General features: G+C 41.1%; 2 protein-coding genes across 10 annotated transcripts; both read right to left on the reverse strand.

Moving 5' to 3' along the window:
* On the reverse strand, positions 1 to 8,372 carry TFAM (transcription factor A, mitochondrial). The gene is made up of 7 exons (XM_051799857.1): positions 8,253 to 8,372; positions 8,027 to 8,154; positions 5,981 to 6,051; positions 3,961 to 4,110; positions 2,453 to 2,548; positions 1,562 to 1,618; positions 1 to 585 (listed from the first exon to the last, which is right to left on the reverse strand). Exons 1-7 carry the CDS (start codon positions 8,354 to 8,356, stop codon positions 370 to 372), a joined length of 822 nt encoding a protein of 273 aa, XP_051655817.1. The 5' UTR covers positions 8,357 to 8,372; the 3' UTR covers positions 1 to 369.
* A 1,889-nt stretch (positions 8,373 to 10,261) lies between these two features.
* UBE2D1 (ubiquitin conjugating enzyme E2 D1) lies at positions 10,262 to 27,713 on the reverse strand. Of its 9 annotated transcripts, none has more exons than XM_051799757.1 (8): positions 27,595 to 27,713; positions 27,302 to 27,514; positions 18,433 to 18,496; positions 18,303 to 18,334; positions 15,534 to 15,611; positions 15,167 to 15,272; positions 12,820 to 12,913; positions 10,262 to 11,136 (listed from the first exon to the last, which is right to left on the reverse strand). In XM_051799757.1, exons 2-8 carry the CDS (start codon positions 27,326 to 27,328, stop codon positions 11,091 to 11,093), a joined length of 447 nt encoding a protein of 148 aa, XP_051655717.1. In that variant the 5' UTR covers positions 27,329 to 27,514; positions 27,595 to 27,713; the 3' UTR covers positions 10,262 to 11,090. The 9 variants fall into 9 exon arrangements, with proteins under 9 accessions (XP_051655717.1, XP_051655716.1, XP_051655718.1 ...); XM_051799756.1 differs by having other exon boundaries at positions 27,302 to 27,502; positions 27,595 to 27,709; XM_051799758.1 differs by having other exon boundaries at positions 27,302 to 27,499; positions 27,591 to 27,696.
* Between the last annotated feature and the right edge of the window lie 159 nt (positions 27,714 to 27,872).

The raw sequence follows: 27,872 nt of genomic DNA on the forward strand, positions 1-27,872 counted from the left end.
TCAGATTTCAGCTTTTATTTACAGATTTTAGATGGTAACATTGTAGAGTATTCTTTCTTTTATAAAAAAATATCTTATAAAAGCTGGTTGTTATCTACCATTACTGGAGGGCTGTGCTGATGTCAGTGAGTATCAGTATTCATAGCTTGATTAACTGATTTCTGTTCCAGTTCAGCTTATACCTGCAGTGATTATTTCAGTCAGTTCTGAGAGACAATGACTCCTCTCTTACCTGATCACCTTTCCACTGGACCCTTTCATGGGCTTTTAGGGCTTTCAAATTTCAGTGCTAACACTGACTGCAGCATTAACGTAACAGGACGGAGACATGACAACCAAAAGGGATTAAATATAAAATACTTAACCATTTTACTCTTCTGGTTTTTTCAGCTTTAATTTTGCCTTGGTACCCAAGGAAGTTCTGGCTGTCCCAGCTTGCTTTGCAGTCTCAGCAGGTTTCTTTTTTAGCCTTTTCTTTTTGGAACGCACCAGGTCTTCACGTCCCAGTTCCACCATTTTTGCTTCCCACGACTTCATTTCGTTCTCGTACCGAACCTTATCATCTTCAGCAAGCTGCAGGTATTGCTGGGGGAAAAGAAGGTTACAGAAGGGGCTTTGTCTGGAAAAGTGCCATGACACAAAGGTGACTTAGAACAACACCTGGGCACTGGCACAGCCCAAGTATTTGCGTTCGCCTCCAGATAATTAAAAAAAAATAAAAAAATCAAACTTGCAGAAAAATACAAAACTTTAGCACTAAATTACAGTTATGTCAAGAGCTGCCCACTACTGAAATGGAAGTTTATTCAGTATTGCTACTAGCAGCTAAGGCTTTTTGTCTGAGCACTAGTTTGAGAGAGGTGGATTATGTGATGAACAGGAACAGATATCGCTGCAGAATTATTCCAATTTTTTTCCTACAGTAAGATCATGAACCTAGGGTGTGTCCTAAGCACACTCAAAACTGATCTGGACAAAGGTCATTTGGGAGGAAGAACAGTAAGGTACAGAATACCTAAACTGTGACATTTTCAGATTAGATTTCAGTGTAGCAGCTCTCACTTTTCGTATGGCCACGTGCAGATTTGTATTTCAGTATACTGAGAAAGCTGGCAGAGAATTATCCCCCAGACAACCAAAGTTAATAAATTACCCTATGCACATCATTTGTAGATTTGTTGCTTTTCTCTGTCAAAAGTCTTTCTATGAGCAGCAAATTATTATGATAATGTTTAAAGATATCATGTATTATTAGAAAAAAATCAAATTGTTGCACATTATTTCACCTTTCCCTCTAGATGCTGCTCAGCATCCACTACCAGGCACACTGAGCTTCCATCCTATCCCACTGGCTTACATTTCAACAACACTGTGAATAAAATGGTCACTACTGCAATAAAGGTAACAATCTTTTTCGAGTTGCATGAAGATCTCACAGTATTTTCCTCAGTATTATGTTTTGAGCAACTTAAGTTCAAGATTTTGTATGAATATATCAACTTTGACTCAAGTTTGTCATTTTCTGATCACATCAGAGCCTCATCCAAATCCACTGACATACCTGCTTTTGAGAAGTGGAGAGTTTTTGCCATGCATCAAATAATTTCTTCAGCTTTGCCTACAGGATATAGAACATGCAACACAGGAGGGTTATTTTAGGAACAGACTGATCTCAGAGGGGTACAGATGAATGCCACACAAGTGAAAGTCAAACATAAACCAATGCAAAAAAGCACAAAGTCACACAGGTTTAATCCCCCACCCTTTTAATGTAGGCAAATAATACACTATATGGTTCAGAACAAGCTGCTGGGCATCATCTGAGCCATGTTTACAGCCCAGGCCTCAGCTGAGTGGAGAAGCCTGCCTTGTACATGGAAAACCAAGGAACCAACTAGATCCACCATCCCAATGCACTGATTAAATGTCTAGGGTAAGGAACATATCAGACACACAGGGGAGGTCTCCAACACTGCTGTAACCCACCAGTGTAGTTTACATCACCCCAAAGTGCAGTTTAGTGCAGAACTTGTGAGTCTGCTGAGGAACTCTGGCATATTCTGTAACACCACCCGAGCTAGAGGAGGTACAATGAACTCGTACTGCAGGAACAGGAGCAGACCACCACAACTCTTTGAAAAACTTGTGTATTTCTACACCAAAACAGAGAGAAGAATAATTCTCTCCTTAGAGAGGGAACAGATGAAGTCTGTAAAACTGAAGTGCAAAAAATACTGCAAATATTTAAAGTCTGTGTACCCACACAGCAGTTTATAAAGGCCATGCCAGCAGCAGTATACAGGCAGATCACTGCAGCCCAAAAAAGGTAACCTAAGCAAAGCAACGTGCAGATATTGAACTACTGAACAATTTATTTGAAAATGACAGACTCTAAATCAGATTTTTCTGAACACAGTGGATCTGTTTTAAAAAGCAATCTTTCCTGGCTTACCGCAGGTGAAATTCCCTCACTCTCTTGAAATTTTTCTGCCACAAAAATGTTAAGGCCACTACGAGGTCTTTTGGGTTTTCCAAGCGCAGTCAATTCCTTTAAAAAGAACAAGAAAAGTTATTCCATCTACCAGGCATGCATTTTTTCCAAAACTAAGCTTTCCGTCTGACTTCGTATTTTACACAAAAATCAAACACAAATTCTTTCTCTGGTGTTTTATTCTGTAAACTGGACTGTATGTCATGATGCTCTCTGTGCTTGTCAAGACTAATGCTAAACTAAACTAAGAAAAGCTAACAACTTGAGTTTTCACAGATATAGAAAAAGCATTTTAAGCTGATTCTTACTTCAGCTAAGTCTTCCAGAAACCAAAGACTGTTATTAAATTCCTCTGTAAGAAAATTATGATGACAGGTTTTCTATTATTCTTCATAAGGCTCCTGTTTTTGCTGTGAAATACAGCCTGCTTGCAGAGAGGAGGGCAGGTGGTGGACTGTGGGAGGTGAGAGGGTGGAACAGAACCAATTTCCAGGGAAACAGAACTGGGTTTCTGCTATCAGAACACTTTGCCTGCAGGGATGATGGCACGAGAAGGAAAGTACAGCAAGTTATGAATGCAATTAAACTTCTTGTTTCCTCCAGTCCTGACATTCCCACTGGAGCCTGGGTGCTGCAAATTAACATCTGCCTAGGCATTAAATATGCTAGCTAAATTCCTTGTGCTGCCACACTCTAAAAAAAAGGACCAACACAATCATTTGGATTAAAAACTTCCTCTAAGTAGAGGTCTTTTAAACCAAATTAATTTCACTTTTGCTAGTTAGGGCAATGTCACACCAGCAGTTTAATTCACAGAGATGAGCAAGCAATAGGTGATTTTGCTACTGGACCAACCACAATGTCATACCTTTATAGATGGTTCTGTCTCTCAGGATTTATATATAGACCAGCTAGAAGGGAATAGGGAAGGTGGTCCACTTGAATATGCTAGAAAAGGATACCAGCAAACAGATGCACCTCTGCAGCCCTAATTCACCATGGCAGCAGTGACACAGGTAGCAAAGCCACAGAGTCCAAAGAAAGGAAGGGAAAAAGGCTACTTCAAAGAGCTGCTATCTGGCAGGGGCCAATGAGGTAAGAGATACAAGGCCTTCGTGAAAAGCTATTTCTGGATGTCTTTCCATCCAAAGAAAGTGTTGCTGGTCCAACTGTCTTTTATTACCTATCCTTTCTCTGGCAGCTCGAGGAATGGGGAGAAGAAAAGCACAGAGAAGCCACCTTTAAGCATAAAGATATGTGCCAGTTCTGTGTTCTTCAAGTGCAGGAATGCCACAGCATCAGCAATTACATTTAGTCCATGGCATTTTGGGTTTTTTGTGTTTCTTGTGTGTTTTCTGTTATTCTGAGTTGGTTCTGTATTTCTAAAAACACGCTTCAACTCTGCTCTATATACTGGACAGACTTCAGCTTCCTTGAGAGAAAAGAAACTTGAATTTCAAAATGCTTACTCTTTTTGCCCGGAGCGATCTTCTCCTTGCCAGTTGTTTCCTCCTTTCCTCTTTCAGAGCTGCAGCCTGGGCTGGAGTTAGCTGGGCTTTGTATTTGGCCAGCTGCTCTCCATATCTTTGCCAATCTGTCTTTTTTGCTTCCTCGTAAACCTACAGCACAAACCATCACCAGCCTTAAACAGATGCTTTCAGTCCGAGCCACCTGACCATCAGACAAGCTAACACTTCTGATCTATGGGGGAAAAAATTAAGACTGGAAAAAATTACCCTGGAACATCTGATTTTCATCTGTTTGACTACCCCCTGTTATCCATTTCAGACACAAAAAAGGAAAAGCACACAGAGTGAGCAGTCCAAAAGGGATATGAGAGCACCTCAGTTCTACTGAAAAAAGGATACTACTTTAGCTGGAAAACTGCAATTAGTGACTAGCTGCATTTAATTGCTAACTGTAATCAAGGAAGAACAATCAAGGAAGAACGACCACTACTTTCCTACCAGTGGCACTTAAATTCAGCACTGATTAGCAAGTCCTAGAGTTATTTTACATTATCACATGGAACAGCCACTCTTAGAGAAACTTCACTACTTATGACTAAAAGTTAATTTGATGGCTCTTCAATAAATTTACACGTAGCAAAAGAGAGAGTTGGTCCTTCCATCAAAGTTAACTGAGGTTTCATTTATGCACACGAAATCACAGTAACTTTACAAAATTTATGTTATTATGCACGTAATGCACCGTGTACATAATTACCATTTAAAAAGGAAAAATAACCGGTTCCCAGCCCCACAGCCACGTGGAGTGAGAGCTGTGCCCTTTCTCTGGCAACAGACTAAAATTATGAAAACCCAGGTCGTGCACAAGTATCAAAGTATCTCCCTGTACTGGGTTTGCATGGCCAGCTGTTGGTGGTGAGGGGTACAGGGCTGGCTCCTGTGAGAAGCTGCTGTGTCCATGGAGCCAATGCCAGCCAGCTTCAGGAGGTCCCCACAGCTGGCCAAGGCTGAGCCCACCAGTGACAGTGGTGGTGCCTCTGGGATAAGAGCATTAAGAAGGGGAAAAAGAAAACTGCATAACTGCAGCCTGAGAGAGGAGTCAGATGTGAGACTGTGAGATTATTTCTACAGAGCAGTGGAGAAGGAGGGGAGGAGGTGCTCCAGGTCATGGAAAGGTTCCCCTGCAGCCTGTGGTGTGGCCTGTGGTGCAGCCCACGGTGAGGAAGCTGTGCCCCTGCAGCCATGGAGGTCCACAGGGAGCAGAGACCCACCTGCAGCCCAGGGAGGAATCCCACACTGGAGCAGGGGGATGCCTGAAGGGGGCTGGGACTCCGGGGGGTCCCACACTGGAACAGCCTATTCATGAGGGACTGCACCCCATGGAAAGGGACCAGTGCTGGAGCAGTTCCTGAAGAACTGCAGCGAGTGGGAAAGACTCACACTGGGAGCAGGTCATGGAGGACTGTTTCCTGTAGGAGGGCCCCAGCAGGGGCAGAGTGGGAAGAGCTCTCCCTCTGAGCAGGAAGGAGCAGCAGAGACAAGATGTGATGGACAGACCTTAGGCCCCATTCCCCACCCCCCTGTGCCACTGGAACTAGAGAAACAGAGAATGAAACTGAGTCTGGGAAGAACAGGAGGTGCAGGGAAGGTGTTTTAAGTTTTTATTTCTCATTAGCCTACTCTGATCTGATTGGTAATAAACTGATTTCCCCAGGTGGAGTTTGTTTTGCCCTGACAGTAACTGGTGAGGGTATATTTTCTGTCCTCTGCCCAGCTCAGAGTGGCTTTGCTGGGCACTCAGTGTCCAGACAGGGTCAACCCACCCCACTGTGGTGTACTGATGTCTGAACCTTTGTACACACACACACATGCTTTTAAAACTGTTGATTAAAAACAAACCAACCAATCAAAAAAAATCACCACGCTAAACAAAAAAATCCACAGGGGACACCAAACCAAAGAAAAGAACCACCAAGACTGTACAGAGTTCAAAGAACTCAGGGCAAAGATACACTCTTACCTGCTTCTGTGATGCTGGTAACTCCCTCCAAGCACCTGCTAATTTTTTAGCCAGCTCTATGCTGCTCGCTTCTGTACATTAAAACGAGAGAGCAGGAAAATAAAGATCAACATTGTATCTCTAGTAAGGTTCTTCAGTTTTCCCAAGGAAAGCTGTCACAAGTATCTTTTCCCTGTACAAACATTTTCATCCTTCCATAAAACTACCTTCCTGTGGCAGTTAAAGGGAACTGTAGTATTCTGGGGAGGGGAAAGAGTCACTGCTCTTGGTTCAACCTGGAATGAAACATGCAGTTATAAGACAAAGCACAATTTTAAGGCAGCCATTATCACTCCACAACAATTCAATTTTTTTTCCTTTTGAGATGGATCTTTTTCTATACAGTGCAAGATGGTCTGAATTTGGAGGGAAGAAATCAAAAGTAGAATTTCCAGTTCTCCTTTTTTAGCAAAGAGAGCCTGCTGAATTCTTCAAAGCAAGTATAATGTGACTTTATCCACCTGATATAGCACATATGTCCTTCTCCTGTTTTACAGTGATCCTTCTGGGTCCCTTCCAACTCAGCACATTCTGTGATTCTGTAATCTTTATTAAAGTCCTTCATTTACAATATTATTCAAAAGAAGTAAGGTTAAAAAAAAAGGTAATTTCCTTCTCCCACACACAAAATTGGTGACTTGAGTCTACTTTGTTTTTCAGCTGACTGCCTTTGACTCTGGCTCTTGTACCATGGTCATTTGATGAGGCCTTCAGCCAGACTTGGATTTGTGAAGGGGAAAAGAATAATAATTACATAACAAAACCAAACCAACCAACCAACCAAACCTCAACCAAACTTAAGGGTGGTGCAAAAATCATAAAAGGTGGTCTTTTCTTGAAAAATCCTTTACAGGCTTTTCCTCCACAATTAAGAAACCAAAAACAGATGAGCTTTTCTTCCACCTCAAATGTAAAGCTCAGCCACCTCAATGGTGGGAAAGCAGAACTAAGCTCTTCTCAGTAACCTGACTTCCAGAATTCTGGAAAAAGAAGACAGATGGAGAGGTTTTAGTCCAAGTAGATGAACCTTAAAACCTTTGAAAATATGATGCTTTGGCCAATGATAAAAGAGAACTAATAAATTATCAAGTTTTTTTGACTATTATCTCTACTGGAGCAAGAAACCCAAAATTTCTCAATTTGTATATAAGATCCAGTATATTTATTGGCAGATTATTCAAATTTTGAAAACGTGGAAAACACTGGTGTAGTATGTAACTACAGTAAGCTCTGATAGTTCAGTTCCCAGCCTTTCTGACTGTGGAACTGCTGAACTGCTGAGCGGGGTATCAAATGGTTTTCCCTACTTAAATTTACCTCAGGGCTTGCCCAATATGACCACAGTTTTTTAACCATTTTAACCTTCATTGCAACAGTACTTCAAAACCAGCACAGCTTTCCATTTTGCTGCTTTCTGGTAAGAGTGTCTGCATTGCCTGTAAATAAAGTTTTTTGATAGTAAATTAAACGTATTCACAGAAAACCATTTTCCTCTACATACATTTACTTCTTCTTCCACTTACAGTCAAGACAAGCCAGCACCTATAGTTTTTCAATTACTAAATATCAAAACAAAATCATATGCACCTTGTTATATCAGCAAAAGTATACTTCAAATGCATAGAGGCCCGAAAATAACTGAGAACCACAAATCACTGTTAACATGTATTGCCCAGGTGAGATCTTTCAGCAAACACATGTCATACACACGCTCGGTTTTTTCGAGTTGCGATGCACAGAAGAGGAAGATAACACACGTGCAGGCAGTAAGTACGGCCATGCTGGACTCGCCTGGGGCATGCTATGGATAAACAGATGGGTTGGGTCTCTAAATTCAGGGTAATGTCTAACTAATGACTTCAGTTCCTTCGCGCGGTCGGTTTTGCACACAGAGCTGCTCTGGCTCCCGGCTCAGCCCTGCTCGGGGGGCGCGGGCCGTGTGTGTCCCCGCTCCCGCACAGAGCAAACCGCGGGCCCCGCGGACTCGCCCCCCCTCGTACCTCGTACCTGGGTTCTTTTCCCTGAACGCCGAGCGGTTTTCCATCATAAAACGGAAATAGGCGGTGAGGGGCCGCTTCGGGCGCTGATCCGAGCTGATCCCCCGGGACAGGCACTGCTCCGCCGCGCCACCGGCCCTGCACACAACGGCACCGCCGGTCACCGCCACCCCACCGAGGCGGCCCCCGCTCCCGCAGCCCCGCTCCCCGCAGCCCCGCTCCCCTCCACCCCGCACCTGAGGAGCCGCCGCCCTGCCGTGACCAGGCCCAGCCCCAGGCCCAGGCCCAGCCCCAGCCCCAGCCCCGCGGCCCGGCCCAGCGCCCCCGCCGCCGCCGCCATGCCGGCCCGGCCCTGCCGCGCCTGCGCGGGACGGCCCGAGGGGCGGGGCCGCGGCCCCACACAAGGTGACCGTGAGCGCGGGGCCGGAGACGGGGCTGGGCCCGGGGCCTGCGGGGAAAAAACTAAAATACAGCCCGGCTAAGCGCTAATTCACTAATTCAGCTGATGAGCTGTGGCCAAAAACCGCACGGTCTCACTGGTTTCCTCGTAACTGCAAGCTTTTGGGTACAGGTGTTTCGAAAAACACACCAGAGCACCAACCAGTTCTCGGGGGGAAAAGTTACTTTTTTTTTTTTTCCCCACAGAAGGGAGTAATGTTTCAGCTCCGATTCCCCGCACCCCCCACCCCCTTAAAAGAGCGTTTCTATAAAAAGCATTAACGGAGTTCTGAAGGAGCAGTAGTGATGTTTATCTCCACATTAAACCCAAGGACCTCGCTGAACGAGTGAAGTTTTGAATCGTGTATTTATAATTTCATTCCTATAATCTCAAAAGCAGAAAGGCTGAACTGCTACAAGGATCATAACAATCAAAGACTTGTGATGATGCTGTTTTAGAGGTGTAAAGCTAAGATATTCCTTTTTTAATATCTACATATGCTTACCATGCCTTACCACACGGGTGTTGGGTTTCACATCCTTCTGCTGGTTTTATACTGTGAGGCAAAGTCATTCTCAGAACACATCAGAAATATTACCAATTAAAGTAAAAATGTTTTCAAACCACCCCTAACACAAACTGATAAACCAAAACAAAGTGAGGATCTCAAAACACAAGTCAAACTTCCAATTTTCATACAGTTCAGTACAGGTATTGCAAACATTTAAATAACTTCTAATACAAACAGCTTACTACTGACCTAGAAAAAATAAAAGCTCTGGGAACACACTGGGATAGTTGAAGCTTTTTACCACTATTTGAGTAAGAAGTGTAAACGATGGCTTTGCCTTCCTAGCTACATTGTCCTGGTTCACATATAATGAAGCACTTTATAACAAAAAAAATCCATTTATTCAGTTTGCAAACTGAACAGGGATATTTTAAGATTAATAGAGCCACTCTCGATCAATCTGTTGTTTCAAATGTCATTACATCATAGATAAAACTGTAGCACAGAAATTACATTTTCCCATATGTGACCATTTAGGTCAGTAAATTGGCAAACACAAAGATTAATATTCCACTGGTAGGGAAAAAAGCTCCTGCTGTGCACACTTACCACTCATACCCTAAATTCCAATTTAGCATATATTAGAATAATAAAAAAAACCCAAATCAAATATATTTCTCATCTTAAAAATATATTTTATGTTAACAAATTTCCCAGCTGGAAGTCAGTTTTCTTTCATGTGCAAGGTACAGAGAAAAACAGTTAGTCACCCATTTTTATTTTCGGATAACCAAGAAGAATGCACAGGAGGAAATCAAGAGTTTTTCTGCTCCTAATCTACCCTTTAAGAACAGATTGCCCCTCTCCAGCACTACTGGTTTTCCACATGCATACTCTGAAGCAACTGAAGTGCCAGTTAATGGAAAAGTTACCTTCAAGTGTGAGGAGTTTACTGTAACGTTCTGATATTGCAAATACATCACCTTAACTAAGTGGTTGATGTTGAGACACTTGTGATTACCTCCTCCATAGATGAATATAGGTGTAAAATGGCCTTAAACTACTTGAAATCCTATATTCAGCAATGGGCAGAGCATGCTAAATCCATTAGGCTAAAGCTAGCATAAAAATTAATTGCAACCCAGTTCTAAGCAGTACATGATGCATAGTTTTATTTGTCCTTCTCTTTATAAGACACATGCCCATATACTATTGGTGATTGTCTAATGTTAGAACAAGTACTTTAAAGATACACGAGTTAAAGTAAAATAAAAAAAACCCCAACACAAGAAAAGTAGTAGAAAATGCATTTTATTTATATGGAAAAGGCTACATTTGGATTTGTAAAAGGTCAAAAGGATAGTGTTACATCAAAAATCAGTTGTGAATAGCAACGAAATGGTTACATATCTCTCTACATAGCAGTGCAATTAGTTCTCATTGCAATAAAATTAAGTATGCAACAGAATCAAAACGAAGTGTTTCTCCATAATCAGCATACAAAGAATTACAGTGCAAAGATCATTTTAGGTTTTAAGAAATCTGCAGTCAATCTTTAGAATATCCTAATGTGTGGGATACTCCAATTAATTTCATTACTAGCAGTTGTATCTTGTCAATACTGTGCACACGCAAGTAAGTCTAAAATGAAATTACTGACATTGTAAATAAAATATTTAGTCTATACAGTAAAAAAATACAAATTATTAAGTGAACTAACAAAAAGAAATTTGAATACACTTATGAAACAACAACATACTTCAATGACAAACATACAGTATTCATCACATAAAACCAGCTACTTTTCCCAGCAAAAATAATTCAGTTGCTTTACAACTGCATTACAGATCTTGTAGCCTGAAGATGCAGGTGTCCAGCTCTTAAAAACCATAATAAATGTCTTCTGCAAAGCATACAAAGAGGATAAATATTCTTATCACAGTCATAAGGTTATTTTTGGAAGTTTATTCTCCCTTGCTCCAGAAACACACTTACATGGGTGAAAAAAAATTCAAGGGGAGTCATGTTACATCAAAACCATAAATTGTGCTCCATTTCCTTCTAATTTTGAAAAAAACCTAGAATTTACAGTACTCTGTGGTATATGAAAAAGTCTTCACAAGTTTACATTGCATATTTCTGAGTCCATTCTCTTGCATGTCTGTTGTATCTGTATGTGCAGAAAGAAGGCATTACAGTGAAGAACTGTTAGTGATACATTGACAATGGTCACCTATTTACTTAATACAGGTGTTATTGAGCTTTTCACCTCTGAGCACTGAGTCAAAGAAGTTAAAATAGTCTAAAAGCCAAAAAAAAATACCCACTCTATGTTCAGTTTCTGAGGTTACCTATTACAGCTATTCAGACTCAGAACCAATCTCACAGGTTTGCATTAAAATGCATATCATCGTGCCTACTTAATTTGCATTTCACAACTGGTTCCCTTATTTGTACCTTAACAGGAAATTGTTGTTAATTATTCCTAAATGCAAATGTTATTAACAGTCTGACAGAGTTCACGCATTTTAGTTGCATAAAATTCAGTATAATCAACTGGAGTTTTATTCTCCCTTCTGCCCTGCCATCATCATTTCAGAACTTGAAAGGAAAATTTTCTGAAAAGCATTTTTTACTAGATTTTAAGTCTTTTCCTTCTGGTATGAGGCTGCTTAGCAATCCCAAAGATAAACGACCTTAGAGAGTTCACAACTTCCCCTCTGATCTTTCTGTTTGCTACATTCTGCTTTTCAGACTAGATTCACTTTCTCCTGGGTCATCCAGAGAAAAATGCTGACAAAATTTTAAATCTGTTTCTTAAGATCAGTATAACAACTCATGAACTAACTGGTTTTCTTCTTAAGAACATGCTACCATACAAGTCTTAGGATCTTTACTTACACTGAAATATTCATAGATAAATGCTATGGGGTAACCAGCCATATAATTAATTTCCTAAATTCAAGATGAGATAAAAGTAATTTAATAGGTGATCAGCTATAGTCAAGACTACACATTGTCTCACTTTCTCTAGCAACGATTAAATTTTGAGTTTTGGAGAGAAAACACCTTCACGAACAGGAGGCACAATAGCTGAAATCACTAGTAAGCAGGTAGGTAGACAAAAGTTGAGACTCAAATGGGGAGAAGCTGATGCATAACATCCTCAATTTTAACACTGTCTGCTTTGCAGAACAAGCTACAGAGTTCAAGTGGTCCAAAAGTGAGTTACATGATTTGACTGTGCCAGACAGTGAACTGTCAGAAAGAGGCCATTTTAATAATTCTTACTCTAGGGAGAGAAATACTAGACCACAGACTTCCATGTAACTTCTACATCACTCTTTTTTTATCCACTGCTCAAGGTAAAAACAATACTTAGATCTTCCTGAACCTGTGACATGTGATGAGCCACAGGCCACTGGCATAACGCTGCAAGAAGTCTTCATGGCTCAGTACTGAAGACAATACAAAAAATAGGTACCAAAAAAACTCAGCTAACCAAAAAGTCAAAAATTCTTCTGTACAGGTTTTACAAACAGAGGATTGCAGTAGCAAGAAACAACTCATGTTTGGGAAATGTTTTTTCATGCAGTGAATATAAGATGACACACAGAAGTGTGATGGTTTTATGTAACTAAGTACAAAAAATTAGGTACTCAGCAACACCTATGTAGGCATACACAATACCTACAAGTTTTCTACTTGCCATAGCTATTTTCAAGATTTGAAAATCTAATCCTAATCCTGTAGAAATCTATGAAGAAAGTATTGCTAAAGTTAAGATAGAAGGAGCTTAGCAGGTAACCATCTGCAAGTACCACATTCACAATTATATATATGTTATACTCACTTTTCCTTGTCTGACTTGTAGATCTGTGCAATATCTGGTACTAAAGGATCATCTGGATTAGGATCACAAAGTAAGGAGCATATCGACAATAAAACTAAATAAAAGAGACACTAGATTAAACAAGTTAGTTTGCTTTATTCCTATAATACATTAATATATTCCAGCACACTGAAGGAAAGTGGTGGAAGATTGGAAAAAGAATGCATATTAGTATTAAGCTGTCATACAGCAATTCTGTTCAGAAATGTTTATACAGCATCATTTTTTTTATGGCCTAAGTAAACAACACCTGATACTAGCCTAGAGAATTTGCAACCCATGCACTTGCACCTTTTGTAATGATCTCTCTCCCACATTTTAACCTAGGAACATTAAACAAACTACAGACCACACAGTTGCATATAAATATTTGCTCAAACTAAGCATTTCATCTGCAGTTATTTAAGATAACTAATATTGTTAATATTACATTGTCATGCAGTACTCTATACGTGCACATGCTTCTCCACTCCTGTGCTGACAGTTGTTCTCTCAATCATATGAATACTTTACTTAAGTATGACTTCCATTTTGAGAAAGTGCTTAATCAGCATTATATGCAGGTATTCACTTACAATTCATATTCACTTCCTGGTATTGAACCAAGGATGTTTGATGTTTTTCAGGAAATTTCTATTTTTATACTCAGAACTAAAAGCATACAAGAGTACCCAGTTAAACCATTCTAAATGTGTTGTGAAAGGGAACTTAATGCTACCATAAGAACCTGCTGTAGAATATCTTTTTCCCCCCCCTGCTTTGTCTTGTTACCCAAGAGCCCATACCTATTTTCAGCAGTAGCAAGTTTGGCCACTTCAATACTGACATATTTATTAAGTGCCAGTAATATTAGAAAATCGGGTTAGAATACACAGTCACACCAATCAGAGGTGCTCTCAGTATGTTTTAAACCTTTCATTCAGTAAAACAAGGACTAGAAAGGAGAAACTTCCACGAGTCCCTGAAATTTTCAGTTTATAAAATATTAATTTTCAGTTAATAAAATATATAACATGGAAGCAGGTTAAAGGCATGTCACATCAGAACATGAGACCAGCAGACTGCTCCGCTTTATAACCGAAAGAAGTGCCCAACAAGATAGAAAGGTGCTGAAGATCTAAAAACTGAGAGTTTTCAGTTGTACATGCCAAGTGTTAAACCTGAACGCCAACTTTCACTTGCTAAATAATTAGAAGCAAGAAAATTTTTGCATATCTACAGAACAACTAATTTCTGTGAAAAGTTGATCCCAAGGACACACAAGAGTAACTCAGCAAGACACAAGAGTAATTGAGCAATGACTTCAGGAAACAGTGTTAGACTTGGATTTTATACAGCTTGTCAGATTACTGCACCAGGCTGTGTGCATGAGAAGTTGCTTTTCCAAGAAGGGATGGCAACTGGACTTGCACAGACCAATTTCCATTGGATAAAGACTAACATTTTTTTTTCTCTGCTTGTACACCCAATGCAATGACACTGTTCTAAAAAAAGACAGGGTTTGGAGAGCTCCCAAGCACAGAACAAGATGTGATACTGTTTAACCTTTTGAGTCACATGGGAAATTCTGTAATGACTTAAGTGTGCCTTAGCATTTTGAAGGTGGGTGAGAAAAAAACAACAGCACCCACATTTTAAGCAGCTTTTGAAGTGACACAAAATGCCTGCAACAAAAGAACTGCTTAACTATTAATTCAGTGTTCCAAAAAACTACAGTGTTTAACTAGAGAAAGTTTAACTACAGGACAAGAATATTTGAATAAATCTTTTACTGATGACTTTGAAAGGAGCTACATTTTAAAATATTCACCTTACGGAGGAACGCAAACCAGAACAATTTATCTCATTTTAAAATAAAGTGTAATTAAGACCTTAGCCCACACAAGGGTGCTCAGGCCACCCAAAGAGTCATCCCAGGCAATCACCTAAGCCCACACTTGTCACTATCAGGGTTTTCCATTTACATCCAAAATCATTTGACTTTGAAGCCCTGCTCACCAGTGTCTCCTCAGTTCTGTGTGACTGTCAGCTATAATACAGAAGTTGCATTTCAGGCTGATTGGACATTTATTACCTTACTCAACTTGTTTTAGAACATTTCTTTGCCATGCACATGTTTTTCTGTAATGTGACACTCCCAATAAGCTGTTCAAGATTTTGGATCATAAAAAGAATTCCAGTGGAATTTGCCCTTTCTGAAATGTGCAGGATAAACGAGTCCCCACTGCCACCTTTAAGACAGTGCAGTAATACAAGAAAAAAATGCCATGGCAATTTCATAAATGCATTATCAAATCAGTGAGCTTACCTTTAGATACAGTCAGAGCTGGTGACCATTGTGATCTCAGGATATCAAGACAAATACTCCCATTACTGTTTATGTTTGGGTGATATATTTTTGTTGTAAAAGCAATCTGTAATAAAAAAAATAAAACCAAACCAACTAACATAAAATTATGTTTGTTACATTTGGAATCCTTAACATCATCCCTCCCTTTCCAGTCATACTAGATCTGCCAACACAACTTTTTTACAGTCTTATCTGTCATCCACAATGAACATGTGGATTGCTCACCTTTCTGGTTTTAACTTCCAAAATTAAGCCTCAAAGAACTAAGACACAGAAACAAAGTTTTGATCAAAAAAACTGTGATAAGTTCAAAGAAAGGACTTACTTTTGGTGGTTTGAAAGGATAGTCTGTTGGAAAGTGTACTGTGAGAAAAAATACACCCCCTTGATATGCACTATCAGGCTGGGGAAAAAAACAAAACAAATAAAACACATTAACATATTTCAGCCATTTTAGAGCTTCCCTTTTCAATGCAGATAACCTTCCAGAGCAAATCTGGTTTTTCCCCAGTACACAGCCCACTGTGGGCCGTATCCTGGGAAGGCACTGAGGGAATGGAACCCTCCCACTGGCCTGCAGAGCTAAAGTAGAGCCAGTCGTGGCTACTACTGCAGAGGCACAACACAGCTCCTGAGCCCTGCCCTGCTGGGCAGAGAAAAGGAGGGAGCAGTGTTCCACTGGGGAAGCTACAAATCTGCAGAGCAATAGCTTCACTGCACTGAGGGGAACACAAAAACCACAGCAAGTCCTCCAAATCCTGTCGCTGTGCAAGAACCACAGCTGCTCCGATCCTCCTCCAGCCTTAAGCTACAAATATACTTACCTTAAGAAGTGGTTTCTCTTTGCAGAGGCAAAGAGTAGGATTTTCCAACATAATTCAGTTCATCATGATGACATCGGGGAGTTTTAAAACACACAACATCTTTGTGACCTGTACAAATCTGTGAACATGCATTTTGTTAGAAAACATGTGCACAGGTTTACGTCCAGGTTGCACAGAGCTAATACAATTAACTCAGTTGTAGTCATCTGGTGAAGAACTCTCATTTTTATTAACAAAAAAGAAAAAAAAAAGAGTGGGAAAGTCTTGATGCTGAATGATAGAGAGCAGTTCTGCCATTTCTGATTAAGGGAAAGAAGAAAACCACTCTCATTACATGGTAAGTTTAAAACAGCAACATAGGAAGTCAGTCTCAGGAAAGCTGCAGGAAGATTGAGGTTTGGGGTTCTCTTATGGAAACAAAGGCAGACTGTTTCTAAAAATCTTTACCTTGGAAATTAATGGTTTTAGAGATGACTATATGACTGTAAGAGGTAGAGCCACAAATGGTCCACTAAGACATGTTTTCTTACACCTTAAAGTGCAGACAGTGTTGCAGTGTAAGGCAGGTTATATATAGTCATGCTAAGTCAGCATTAGGTAACATCAGAAGAGGTTGCCACAGTAATTCCAATTAGGTTTGAAAGGACTGCTTGCTTGAATACTAAATGGATTTTTCAAAGTTAAAATAAGCTGAAGATGAGACAAGTTCAGTGTCAGAGAGGAGGCAAAGCGAAGTCACACTGTTTTATGAGCAAGGTATATACAACAAATTGATGACATCCATAGGCAGAAGAGGTTACCCTACTTCCACATAGAGGAAACGAATTCTGAAGGTAAGCTTTAGTCCTATGTTTCCATCAGGAAACATAGAGGATGCACATCCCTAATTTCCTTTTGTTATCACAATAAAGGATTAATATTTTGAGATATTCTCTTCCTGTATCTCTGCAGACAGGGCTGAGAAAGGTTGGCAAGAGATGCTCATTCTTATCCTTAACTAGAGACATCTGAGTAAACTGAAGCAAAGAAAAGAATACTTTCCACTACAGAATAGGAAAGGTAAACTGCAAGCTGGAGAAGAAAATAGAATTTAAGCCAAAATTTATGTTCTAGTATTTCCCCTCACTCATGTCATCAGAGTTATTCAGGACAGAGACATTACTGATGGCAATCAGCACATAAGCTTTATTAACTCTTCTTTGCTGCTTTGCTGTTGACCCTTTATCTCAGTGCAAAATGGCAAGGGTCAGAAGGATTTTATATGTGAAAGAACAAGGTTGTTCAAGAAAAATAGCAAAAGCATTAGTATAGTGCAGAAAAACAGTTGCTGCTGGGCCACTGACAAGTAGGACAACAGATTCCAGCACACCACTGGCAAATTAGTGACTGATCTTTCACTGCTTCAGAACAGCTGTGCTGAAAATGAAGAAATAGTCTTAAAGGAGACACAATTCAACTTTTCTACAGCATGCAATGCTGCATCTTAATGGATTAAGTATTATCTCAAAATTTCACCTCGCACAGCAACTCAGCTCAGCATCTGAAGCAGAGACATGTCTTTCCAAATGAGTAAGTCCAAAAGGAAAACACTAGGAATACAAATTCCTTACCAGGATATTGAGAAACACACCTTCTGTCCGATCATGTTGTTCTTTATTCTTTTTTTGCTAAAATTCTTTTCAATTTTCCTTTAAAACTTTCTGGGTTTAAGTTTTATTGTCCTTTCTTATGTCATTTCCTTGACAAGGGTCATAATTAGGGTCTTTACAGAGCTCCCTCAACCCAAGGAAAGCACCTTTCTCTCACAGAAACCAGCAAAAGCACCCACGACTGCTGGCCTGTAATTTGCAGAAGTCACCTGCTTTTGCCAGAGCCACATCACAGCCAATAATTAAAATAAGCTCTATCTAAAAGCCCCCAAATCACCCTGTGCAACTCCACTCTTGGGGTTACCAACTTTAATAGTGGATTTCACCTACTCTTTGTCCTTTCAGATGGATGAATCTCCCAGAATTGATCTGATCATCTTTGAAAAGCCAGCTCTTTGCTTTGTAGCCCCCCCTACAGAATCCACCACCACAGCACGGATTTCTGAAGGTACAGAAAGCAACTAGTACCAGACTACCACGAACAACATCACCCTAAATCTTCAATCTATACACAGCACTGCTGAATGTGACTGCTAGATTTATAGAAACCCAGGTGAATTCTTCCACAACAAAAAGAGAAGCAAGGTCTTACATTCTAAGGGGCACAAATTATATACTTACAGGACCCATAATAGTTGCTTGCCAATGAAACACTGAAAGTAAAAAAAGATAAAAAATTAGAGATTTTTCCAAGCTTTTTCATAACTGAAAAAAAAGGTAAAAATCTGACTATGTGCTATGAAAAGCTTACAGTCATCTCCAACAGGTCCAGCAGAACAGTGGGCTGGTGGGTCTCGCTGCAGGTCACTCAGTTCCTGTAAGAAACACAAAAATTTGAAAGACACCTGTGTGAAAATACACACACCTGGCAGCATCCCTTCAAAAGTAAGAACACAAACCCATTTTATTGAACCTGTGAGGTTTTTCTCGTGGCATTTTGATAAAACAATCAACACTTGAAATGCACATTGGGACTGAAAAAGTTCTTTTGCCAGATGGTCTGCAGCTAATGCTATGCTAGAAATTAATATCTGAAAGCATTCAAGAGCTGCAACCAGGTTCATAGTAAGGAGGATATACTTAAGTAGACAGAAAAAAAAGAAAAGGATTTATTAATTTGTCTGTAAATACACTGTTTAATTTAGAGTTATGTGCTAATCTGATTATTCCTTTATCTTTTGATTTTACAAAAGTTTCTGCATTGGCCTAGTCTATGTACATTAGCTAAGCCTGCCTGGAGATTATAACATAAAGGTCCTAACTAAACTAGAAACTAAAGGGAAAATATTAGTTCTTACAGCTTTTTTATTATACTTTGATTTAATTCCCTGAATGCCTTTTTTTTTTTAAATGACTACTAAATCACTCCAAAAGGAATTGGAAACTTAAGCACTCACAGAAGCTTTTGTGGGCCAACTGATTTATTTTTCTAGCAGGAGTCCACACAATGGACTAAATTCTTAGTGAATAATTTAAATTTAAAATTATTATTTGATTACAAAACCAGCTCAGTTTTTCATCTATCATTGCTATTATCAAATAGAAAACAAGCCATGCATTAATGTTAGTTCATTTTCCTTGTTTAATTCAATATACTACGTTTGATGTCTGAACTTTTACTGTACTAAGGATGAACAACTTTTTCCAATTCTAGGCTGACAGGAATTGTGCTGGGGTAAGTTAATGACTACGTGTAAATACTTCCTTTGAAATAAGTTAAAAGATAAGTGCTAAATCAGTGTTTGTAAGTAATTCAATTCATTACTCAAAACATATGCATTTAAGTCAACAGTGGACATAAGCAGACCTGCAAATACCTCGAATTTACTTTAAAGAGTAACAATTCCTACTCAAAAAAACATTAGTCAAGGCAACTATTAGTCAAGGCAACAAAATCAAGGTTTAAATTGAAACTACGTTTAACTCAAGTGTAGAATTTGTGTATTTAGTGCAATCGGACCTTACAAATAATTTGAGGCATTAAAAATCTGCACTTCTCAACTTCTGTGATATATTTTTACATTTATGACAGCTGGTAAATATTTTAACTCAGTCTGCCATGCATCTGGCACCTAAATTCAGCCAGACTTCACAAGTCCACTCTTGGCCATGAATTCAAAGAAAGGCACTGCACCATATCTTACTACGTCTCTGCAGTCACTTCTAAAATCTCTGTGATTTAAAACGAGAGACACTTCTTTCATATACTGAAATAGCTCAAGTTGCCAACTAGCATTACTTGTCTGCACTTTAACTTTATTCTCTTGGTGAAACTGTATGTTGGTCCAGAAACAACACTAGACTTTAACTAATAAAGGCAATAGAAAAATGTGCAGTTCCTGTTCTAATCAGAGGATTCAGATTTTGTTGAGGAGTGATCCAGAGCACCAGCCATCTGTGCAGAGCCAAGCCACTGCCAGTACACACAGGGAGTCAACCAGTGTCAAGTTTCCAGCAGTCACCAGTCCTCACAAACACGACCAGCAGCAGTGCTGTTACAGCCACTGTCTTCTCTAATTTGCAACTCAAGATATAACCTAACAAGAGAAGATGAAGTCTTGCATACACACTAAAAAAAAGGGTTAAAATAAATAAATAAATAAATAAAAATCAAACAGCTACATGAAACTGTCTGCCAAAACAGAGAACTCAGACTAAAAACCATGCATTTTATAATGGTCATTGTTGATTACTAGATTCAAGGCAATGATGGGGAAAAATATGTAGCTTAAACTCATCACAAATCCTCTAAAGTATATGCAAACATTCTCTATACAGATGCAAACATCCAGGCAAGCACTTTAAATTTAGAGTCCCAAGTCTGTAACAGCACTCTCATTTGCTAGATGTTCTCCTTGAGATCTTTACATACCCCAAAACCCACACAAATTGGCTTTCTTTCAGATATACGTGTGTACTTCAGAATTGGCAGAACTGGGGAAGGCTTCTCTGGTATACACTTTCAATTTGCTCAGGCTAAAGGCCTGATTTTGTTCATGATAAAAAACCCCCATCTTTAATCATACCTTGATGAGACCCAGAACTATCAACTCCTGTTATTAACATTTCCTAATAACAATGAAGAAAAGCCTCTCTTCAACCAACTTCACTAAATGAGAGCAATGTTCACAAACACATTCAGAGACCTTTTGCAGCTAGGAAGCAAAGCCAGAGCAAACTTCAAAACCTTCATAGTGAAAATTCAAGCCTTATTTTGCAACCATATGAAATTACATACTGAAGCTAATGTGGTTTAAAAATATAAGTGGTAATATGATCAAATTTGCAAATTGAAATGGACCGTATGAACAGTTTGAATCCTTACATTCAGAAATTCCAGATCAAGCTGTGATAAAAAAATAACTATTCAGCTTTACATTGTAAATAATGCTGTTTAAGCTTCAGAATCAAATCAAAATTATCTAAGATTTAGCCTTCGAGCTTCCCTACACCTTTTGAAATGATGCAAGGAGATAGAATGCCCCTGAACCAAACTGACTTGCCAGAGTTGAACACTGCAGAACAAGTGTGAGGACTCTCTGAAGTAGATGTAAAAAACTGCTTCACGACTTCACATATTCACAAAAGAATTATTTGTACAGGGAATTCTTGTATTCAGCGTCTCAAAAATGCTCTTCACGAGAACCCCAAAACTTTGCTTTGTCAAAGGACAAGGCTGAAGATTTACAAAGCTTCATGTGCTGAAACCTCACCAAGGAGGGCAAGAGAACTGCATGTGAGGCACTACACAGTCAACACTAGAGTGTAATTTTAAGTTAATTGCTTAGAGCAGCTTTGTCCATACTTTATGGATTATCATCATGTAGCTGCATGATGCAGGTCTTGTCGCTTCAAGGCCTGGTCTACATGAATATTTTTAGTCACTAGTATAGAAAATGCTGGTGCAAGACTTTGATGTACACATGCTAACAAAGGGGATCTATAGCTCAAAGATTCACCTTCAGAAGAGAAAGTCACCACTATAAATTACAGTGTACACTGGTGCAACATGTTTTGTCAGAATACACAAACCCGAAGTTCTGCCTGCAGGAGGTGCATCAGAAGTATCAGTTATTTTAAACACTGGTGAGTATCACAGCATAAAAGCATCTGTCAAGAGCTCCAACACAGGCTACACTGTCCCAGAACAGCCAGGATAAACTATACAGAGAAAAACAGCTAAGCTGGGAACTTGAAGGAATAAGTCTTCTGATCCTCTCAAACATACAAAATAATACACGGTAGAATAGAATACTGTTGGCTAGAATACTCCTGGGGATGGACACAGCAAAGCTTCCAAACTGTCACCTTTCCTTGCACCACACACACTCCAGAACACCCGTGTAGCAGCACGAGACAAAAGTTTAATATTCATGTTTAATAGCTGTGAAACACAGGCTACAGTACACGATAAATGCTGGAGACATTTCTGACTGTGCAGACCAGTGTTCATGGTCAAAGAATAATACAGGATGTATTTCATAACAGTATAAAGTTGAAGACTGCAAGGGCAATTTAACACTTACATTCTTGATTAGCAGCCAGGCTTCTCTCCCAAAAAGCTGCTAGAACAACATTGTGAAGGATACTTCGATAACAAGGAGATAAAGCTTTTCCACATAGTACTCAGGGATACTCAGTGACTATGAGCATGAGTAGTAAGAACAGCAAAAAAACCCCTAAAAGTGTCTTTTTTTCCAGTTTAAAATAATCAGAAAAAAGACTGCAGATTATCAGAGCCCAAAATAAACTGCACACAGCATCACTTGAAGTTGTTTTCATTCTCTAATCAACACAAAACCACAAGCAGAACCTTTTGCCACATCATTATTTAAAATATAGAGGTTTATCTTTGTCAGCTATGTTCTTCATTTCTTGCACAAAATGCACTGTAGAATGCACTGTAGACCACAGACTCATTTCCTACCAACTCCATGCATACACCACTGCTTGGAACCATTTGTTCCACAAAAAGTTCCACAGTGGTCATACTTAAGACTACTTTAAGAATTCTCTGCTCTTTATAAATTTGGTAACTGTAGAGCACATATTTATCAGAGCATTTATTGATATAATTGTTAGTCAGTAATAAAGTATGTATTCTATTTCCATACATGGTTTTAATGCAAAAAAAAAAAATTGCTGTGATATCACAGCTGATATTTTGAAAGCAAATTAAAACACGTTATGTTACAGCCAAAAAAACCTGTCTCAGTATGTTTATTACCATCTAAAGACAGCATGTTTAAAATAAAAATCTAAACCACAAATATCAATAAATTTTGAGTCAATTTACAATAGCAAAAGTTATTTGCAACATAAATTTTAAAGTCTCTATGTCCTGTTAGCCTACACATCTACGAAACACACGTTGAAGCAGATACATATAACTAAATGTTTGAGTGCTTCTGTTCTTACTGAGTTGTGGCAGAAAAACAATCAAGCAGTATGTACCAATAAGATAAAACAGCTATTTTTAAACCAGTCTTCGAATCTATGGTTTCTAACAGGTTTCAAAATCTCTTCCAAAATCTCCTTAAGTCCAATTTTTTCATGCCTGTGACAAAAGTACATACGTATTTGTTTTGTAAGTATTGCAAGCCAGCCTGAGCATTAACAAGCACAACATCAACTGCCCATTCACACTGGAACCCCAGAAAAATGGCTCTGCATAAGACAGATGGGCAGAACAGCCCTACACACTAACTTGCATAACCTGCCAGCCTGAATTATTTTCCACCTCACACAAAAGCCACGGCGTCTCAACTTCCAGAGGTGAGAAGAATAAAGGCTTCTTTGCACAATACCCCTTCTCAACTAAAGATGACACGATTTGTTTTGTTTTCAGCATTTGCAACACCTGGAATTTAAAATGCCCACAAAACCACGCATTATTCTTTCAGTGGTGCATCACAGACCACAGAGAAGCAACTCCTGCCCCAAGGAGCATCTATTCTACCCCACACAGAGCACAGCGTAGAAATACAGTGCCTCTGTAATGCAATGGCAAAGCAAAGCACTGTCAAGGTAAATGAATTCAGGTTCCTCAGCTTAAGATGAGTAAGAAGCCCCCAACCTAAGCTTCTCTGAGGGACTCCAAGATGAATCTGTCATGGAGGCAGCGCTGATGGCAGGGCCTGCAGAGCAAGGCTTCATGTCCTCATTGTTCTTCCACCCACAGGACTAAGATCAACACACTTCCATGTGCAGTTATCAGCTTGTTCATTGGTTACTCAGTTGCCCACTTTTTAAGGAAGCTCCCAAGTGAAATACATTGTTCTGTGACTAATGTATAGTCTTGAAGTCCATGTGCTGTCCTCCTTTGAGGAGTCACTCAAGGCCGATCAACCGATGGCAGGATGCAATGAAACACATCCCAGTGGCAAAAGACTCAGAAATCAGAATCCCAACCAGTAGGAGAAAAAATATGCTTACTAACATGTCTGCATATTATAGCCTTGCCTCCTCTGTAGGAGTTATCATACTGAACACACCAGTTATTAAAATTACTGTGAACAAACAATCAGGCTTGCCACCCAAATCCCTTAGTTGTGTTCAGGCACAATTCTGCACCACCCTAAATCCACCCAAGCTTAACTTCAGACAGTATGTCTAGACTGACAAGCTCCCAAGCAACACCACTGTTTTCTAACAGGACTTTGTTCTCCAAAGAATTCCTCTAGGCACTCTGTGAAACTATGAAGTTCTTACAGCATTTCCTCTACTCCAGATCTTATCCCTTCCTACCCCTTAGGATACAACATAGCTGTCAGCCTTTATAGCCAGTCTGAAACATCAGGAAGTCAGACAGGATAAACACACCATCATACAAATACATTTCATCTAGCATTAAACTTCCAGTTTCGTGATTTTCAGGAAAGCTCTATTTATTACAGGGACATCAAAACAGTTTGCCTTTTTGAACTTCTCCCCTTCATTTTAACTTTCTATTTGAAACAATCCTATTTCCTTGCCACTCTCTCTCCTCTTCTAGTATTCCAGAGACAGGCTGCTGGCCAAATCCCTGTAGTAGAATGTTTTTCTTCCCCTGGAAAGGCAGCAGAGAGTGATGAGGGTAGTTAATGAAAAAAAAAAAAAAAAAAAGAAAACCAGCAGTAGTCAATTCTGCAGCAAACTAGAAGTAAGTAGTAACTAGCTCTGAATTTAAATCTCTACTCTTCTGGGAGGTCCTTACCCGGTATCTCTTCATGTTCTGTGCAGAAGTTACTGCATAACCAGGACATTTCATACTACCTTGCAGTCAGCACGTTGGAAAGCATTGCTTCATTTGGAAAGAGTAGAAACAGAATCTAATAAGGCTAACAGGATGAAAGATACTTTCATAAACAGTGTAACCATAATGTCACATGTATCAAATGCAAAGTTCTTAAATGCCACACTAAAGAAAACTGTGGGTTTCCAAATCATATGGAAGTCTCTAAAGCAGAAAGAAAAGTTACACAGGGAACATCATAAAAGTATGAAGAACAATCCCATTCTAGCAGAACCTCATTTGGAAAGCCACAAACAACCACTCCAGCTCAAAAAATACCAGATGATCAGACTTTCTTTTGTCTGTTTACCTCAGAAGAACGGAACTGAACAAGAAGAGATGGTATTCAGAACAGAGGTGGGAAATTAAAATGGCAACAAATGGTAGGCCATTCCCATAATAACTAGAAGCATGACAGAGTTACTGCTAGAGAAAAATCACTGTAGTTATTTATTAATATTTGAGAAAATGGTCAAATGGAATGTTCTCAACAAGTGATATGAAGTAACAAAAATCTCCCTTAATTGCACTACCTGTAAAAGTGTAAGCTCTGTAGCTCGAGTCATGACTACCAACTTCTGGTAGAAATCCATCCAAGTAACTTGGTACCTATTGTAGGGTGTCCTAAATCTGCTTGCTGTGGGGTTAACCGGTCACTGTAGAATCCTACTTCTGCAATACCAATGGCTTCAGGAGCAAAAGGGAAGCCTGAACAGGAAACTGGAGGAATGTCACAGAGCCAGGACAGCACCAATGCCGACTAAACACGGCACGTCAACAGCAACCAAACACCGCAGATTCTTCATCAGGGCCACAGCACCAACCTTAACTCCACTGCTGTGCTGGCCACCCGCGGTGCTCTTTTTGTCTGCACTGTACAGCGACCAGCTCGGCCTTGCAAAACAAAAGGGAGCTAGGGACTTACTCCACAACTCGAACCTGGCCATTTTAAAATATCAGCCCGAAACACTACAGCCGAGATACATTCCAGCGTCACACCAAACACCGTGCTGACAGCACCGCTTAGCCTGGAACACAGCTCGGGCACAGGGCTGACCCAGCCGTGCACAAAGGGAGCCCGGAGTCCGGACGAGAGATACACCTGCACCTCTGCTGGAGACACCCCCTCAGCACCGCCCCGGCTCCCCCACTCCCCAGAACGGCAGGTTACAGCACCGACTCGGGGTGCGGGGCCTCTAAGGAGGGCGAAGAGCCCCGACACCGTGAGGAGGCCGCCGAGAGGCCTCACGCCCGCTCCCCCTCCCCGGCTGCCGGCGACGGAGAGGGAAGGACGGGTCCCGGCGGAGACCGTGCGGGACAGCTGAGCCGAGCCGAGCCCGGCCCTGCCCGGCCGCCGCCACCCCCGGCAACAACGGGACGGTTCGGACGGCTCCCCCAGGGCGGGGAGCCGCGACCTCCCGCAGCCTCCCGCGGCTCGGCCCCACTCACTTTCTGTATCCGCTTCAGCGCCATGGGAGCGCGCGGCGGGAGCGCGCGGCGGGAGCGCGCGGCCGGGGGAGGCGGGGAGGGGCGGGCGCGCTCTCGCCGAGCCCTTTGTGTCCGCCTGCGCCTGCGCAGCCCCGCCCGGCGCGGGGGGCGCCGGGAAGCGCAGTCCGCGGGGAGAGCGGGGCGCGCCCCCTGCCGGGCCGGCGGTGCGAGCGGCGGGGCCGCGGGGCGAGCGGGGAACAGCGGGGGTTTGCGGGGAACCGGGAGGGCTCTGCGAGCGGGGAACAGCGGGGCTTTGCGGGGAACCGGGAGGGCTCTGCGAGCGGGGAACAGCGGGGGTTTGCGGGGAACCGGGAGGGCTCTGCGAGCGGGGAACAGCGGGGGTTTGCGGGGAACCGGGAGGGCTCTGCGAGCGGGGAACAGCGGGGCTTTGCGGGGAACCGGGAGGGCTCTGCGAGCGGGGAACAGCGGGGCTTTGCGGGGAACCGGGAGGGCTCTGCGAGCGGGGAACAGCGGGGCTTTGCGGGGAACCGGGAGGGCTCTGCGAGCGGGGAACAGCGGGGCTTTGCGGGGAACCGGGAGGGCTCTGCGAGCGGCACGGCACAGGCAGGCACGCGGAGGAGTGAGGGAGAAGAAAGTAACCGTGTGGAGCTTCAGAACTGCATCCAAGGAAAAGCTGTGACGCGCGATGCTGTGCGAGAGCAGCAGGAAACGTGTGTTACCGTAAATCGGCAAATAAAACACCCCTAATGCTCGATTTGTGGGCGTTAGTGGGTAGGCATTCTTTTATTATCAGCGCTGGACACACAGGAGGATAGCTCCTCTAGTCGTGTGTGCCCCGTTCTCGGGTCAGCGCAGCTAATATTTACTTACGATTTTACATAGTTAGTAAATGTCTTACATACTCACTGCTTCTTATAAAGTCCATACATTTGTTATTAGTTCTTAGAAGTTCTTCGGAAGTCCTTATTTGGTCACTAAGGCGTCTTCTGGTGGTCTCTTGGTGGTCTCTGATGGTCGTTTGGAGCTTTAATTTCACTTGAACTTGCCCCGTTGAGCAGTGTATTTACAGCTGGTTATAGAAAGCCTTTTTCAGCATCTCCTATAAAAAAAACTGGATACTTATGTTACTGCTACTTTAAGTAAAGCATTCAGAAACCTGCTTATTCCACAACTGCCTTAACAGAAACTTACATTGTAAAGGCCAGTAGAAAATTACTGAACAGTGGAGAATTATTGCTCTCACGTTGCTCTCACTCTACTCATATTTTGAGTAGGTCATATAATCATGAAGGTTGGAAGAGACCTCTAAGATCGAGTCAAACCATAAACTAGTTCCCAGACCGGCAAGTCCCTAATCAGGTACAGTACTCCGATAACAATTTTTTAAAGTAAAGACCAGTAATTCTCACATCAGTACCCAAGCTTGCGAGGTTCGAGGTGGCTATTGCTGGGAGGAGATCACTCTTTAG

Source organism: Manacus candei, unplaced genomic scaffold, assembly GCF_025592945.1.
Source record: "Manacus candei isolate 608988 ecotype Guabito, Panama unplaced genomic scaffold, ASM2559294v1 h1tg000050l, whole genome shotgun sequence".
Classification (NCBI taxonomy): domain Eukaryota; kingdom Metazoa; phylum Chordata; class Aves; order Passeriformes; family Pipridae; genus Manacus; species Manacus candei.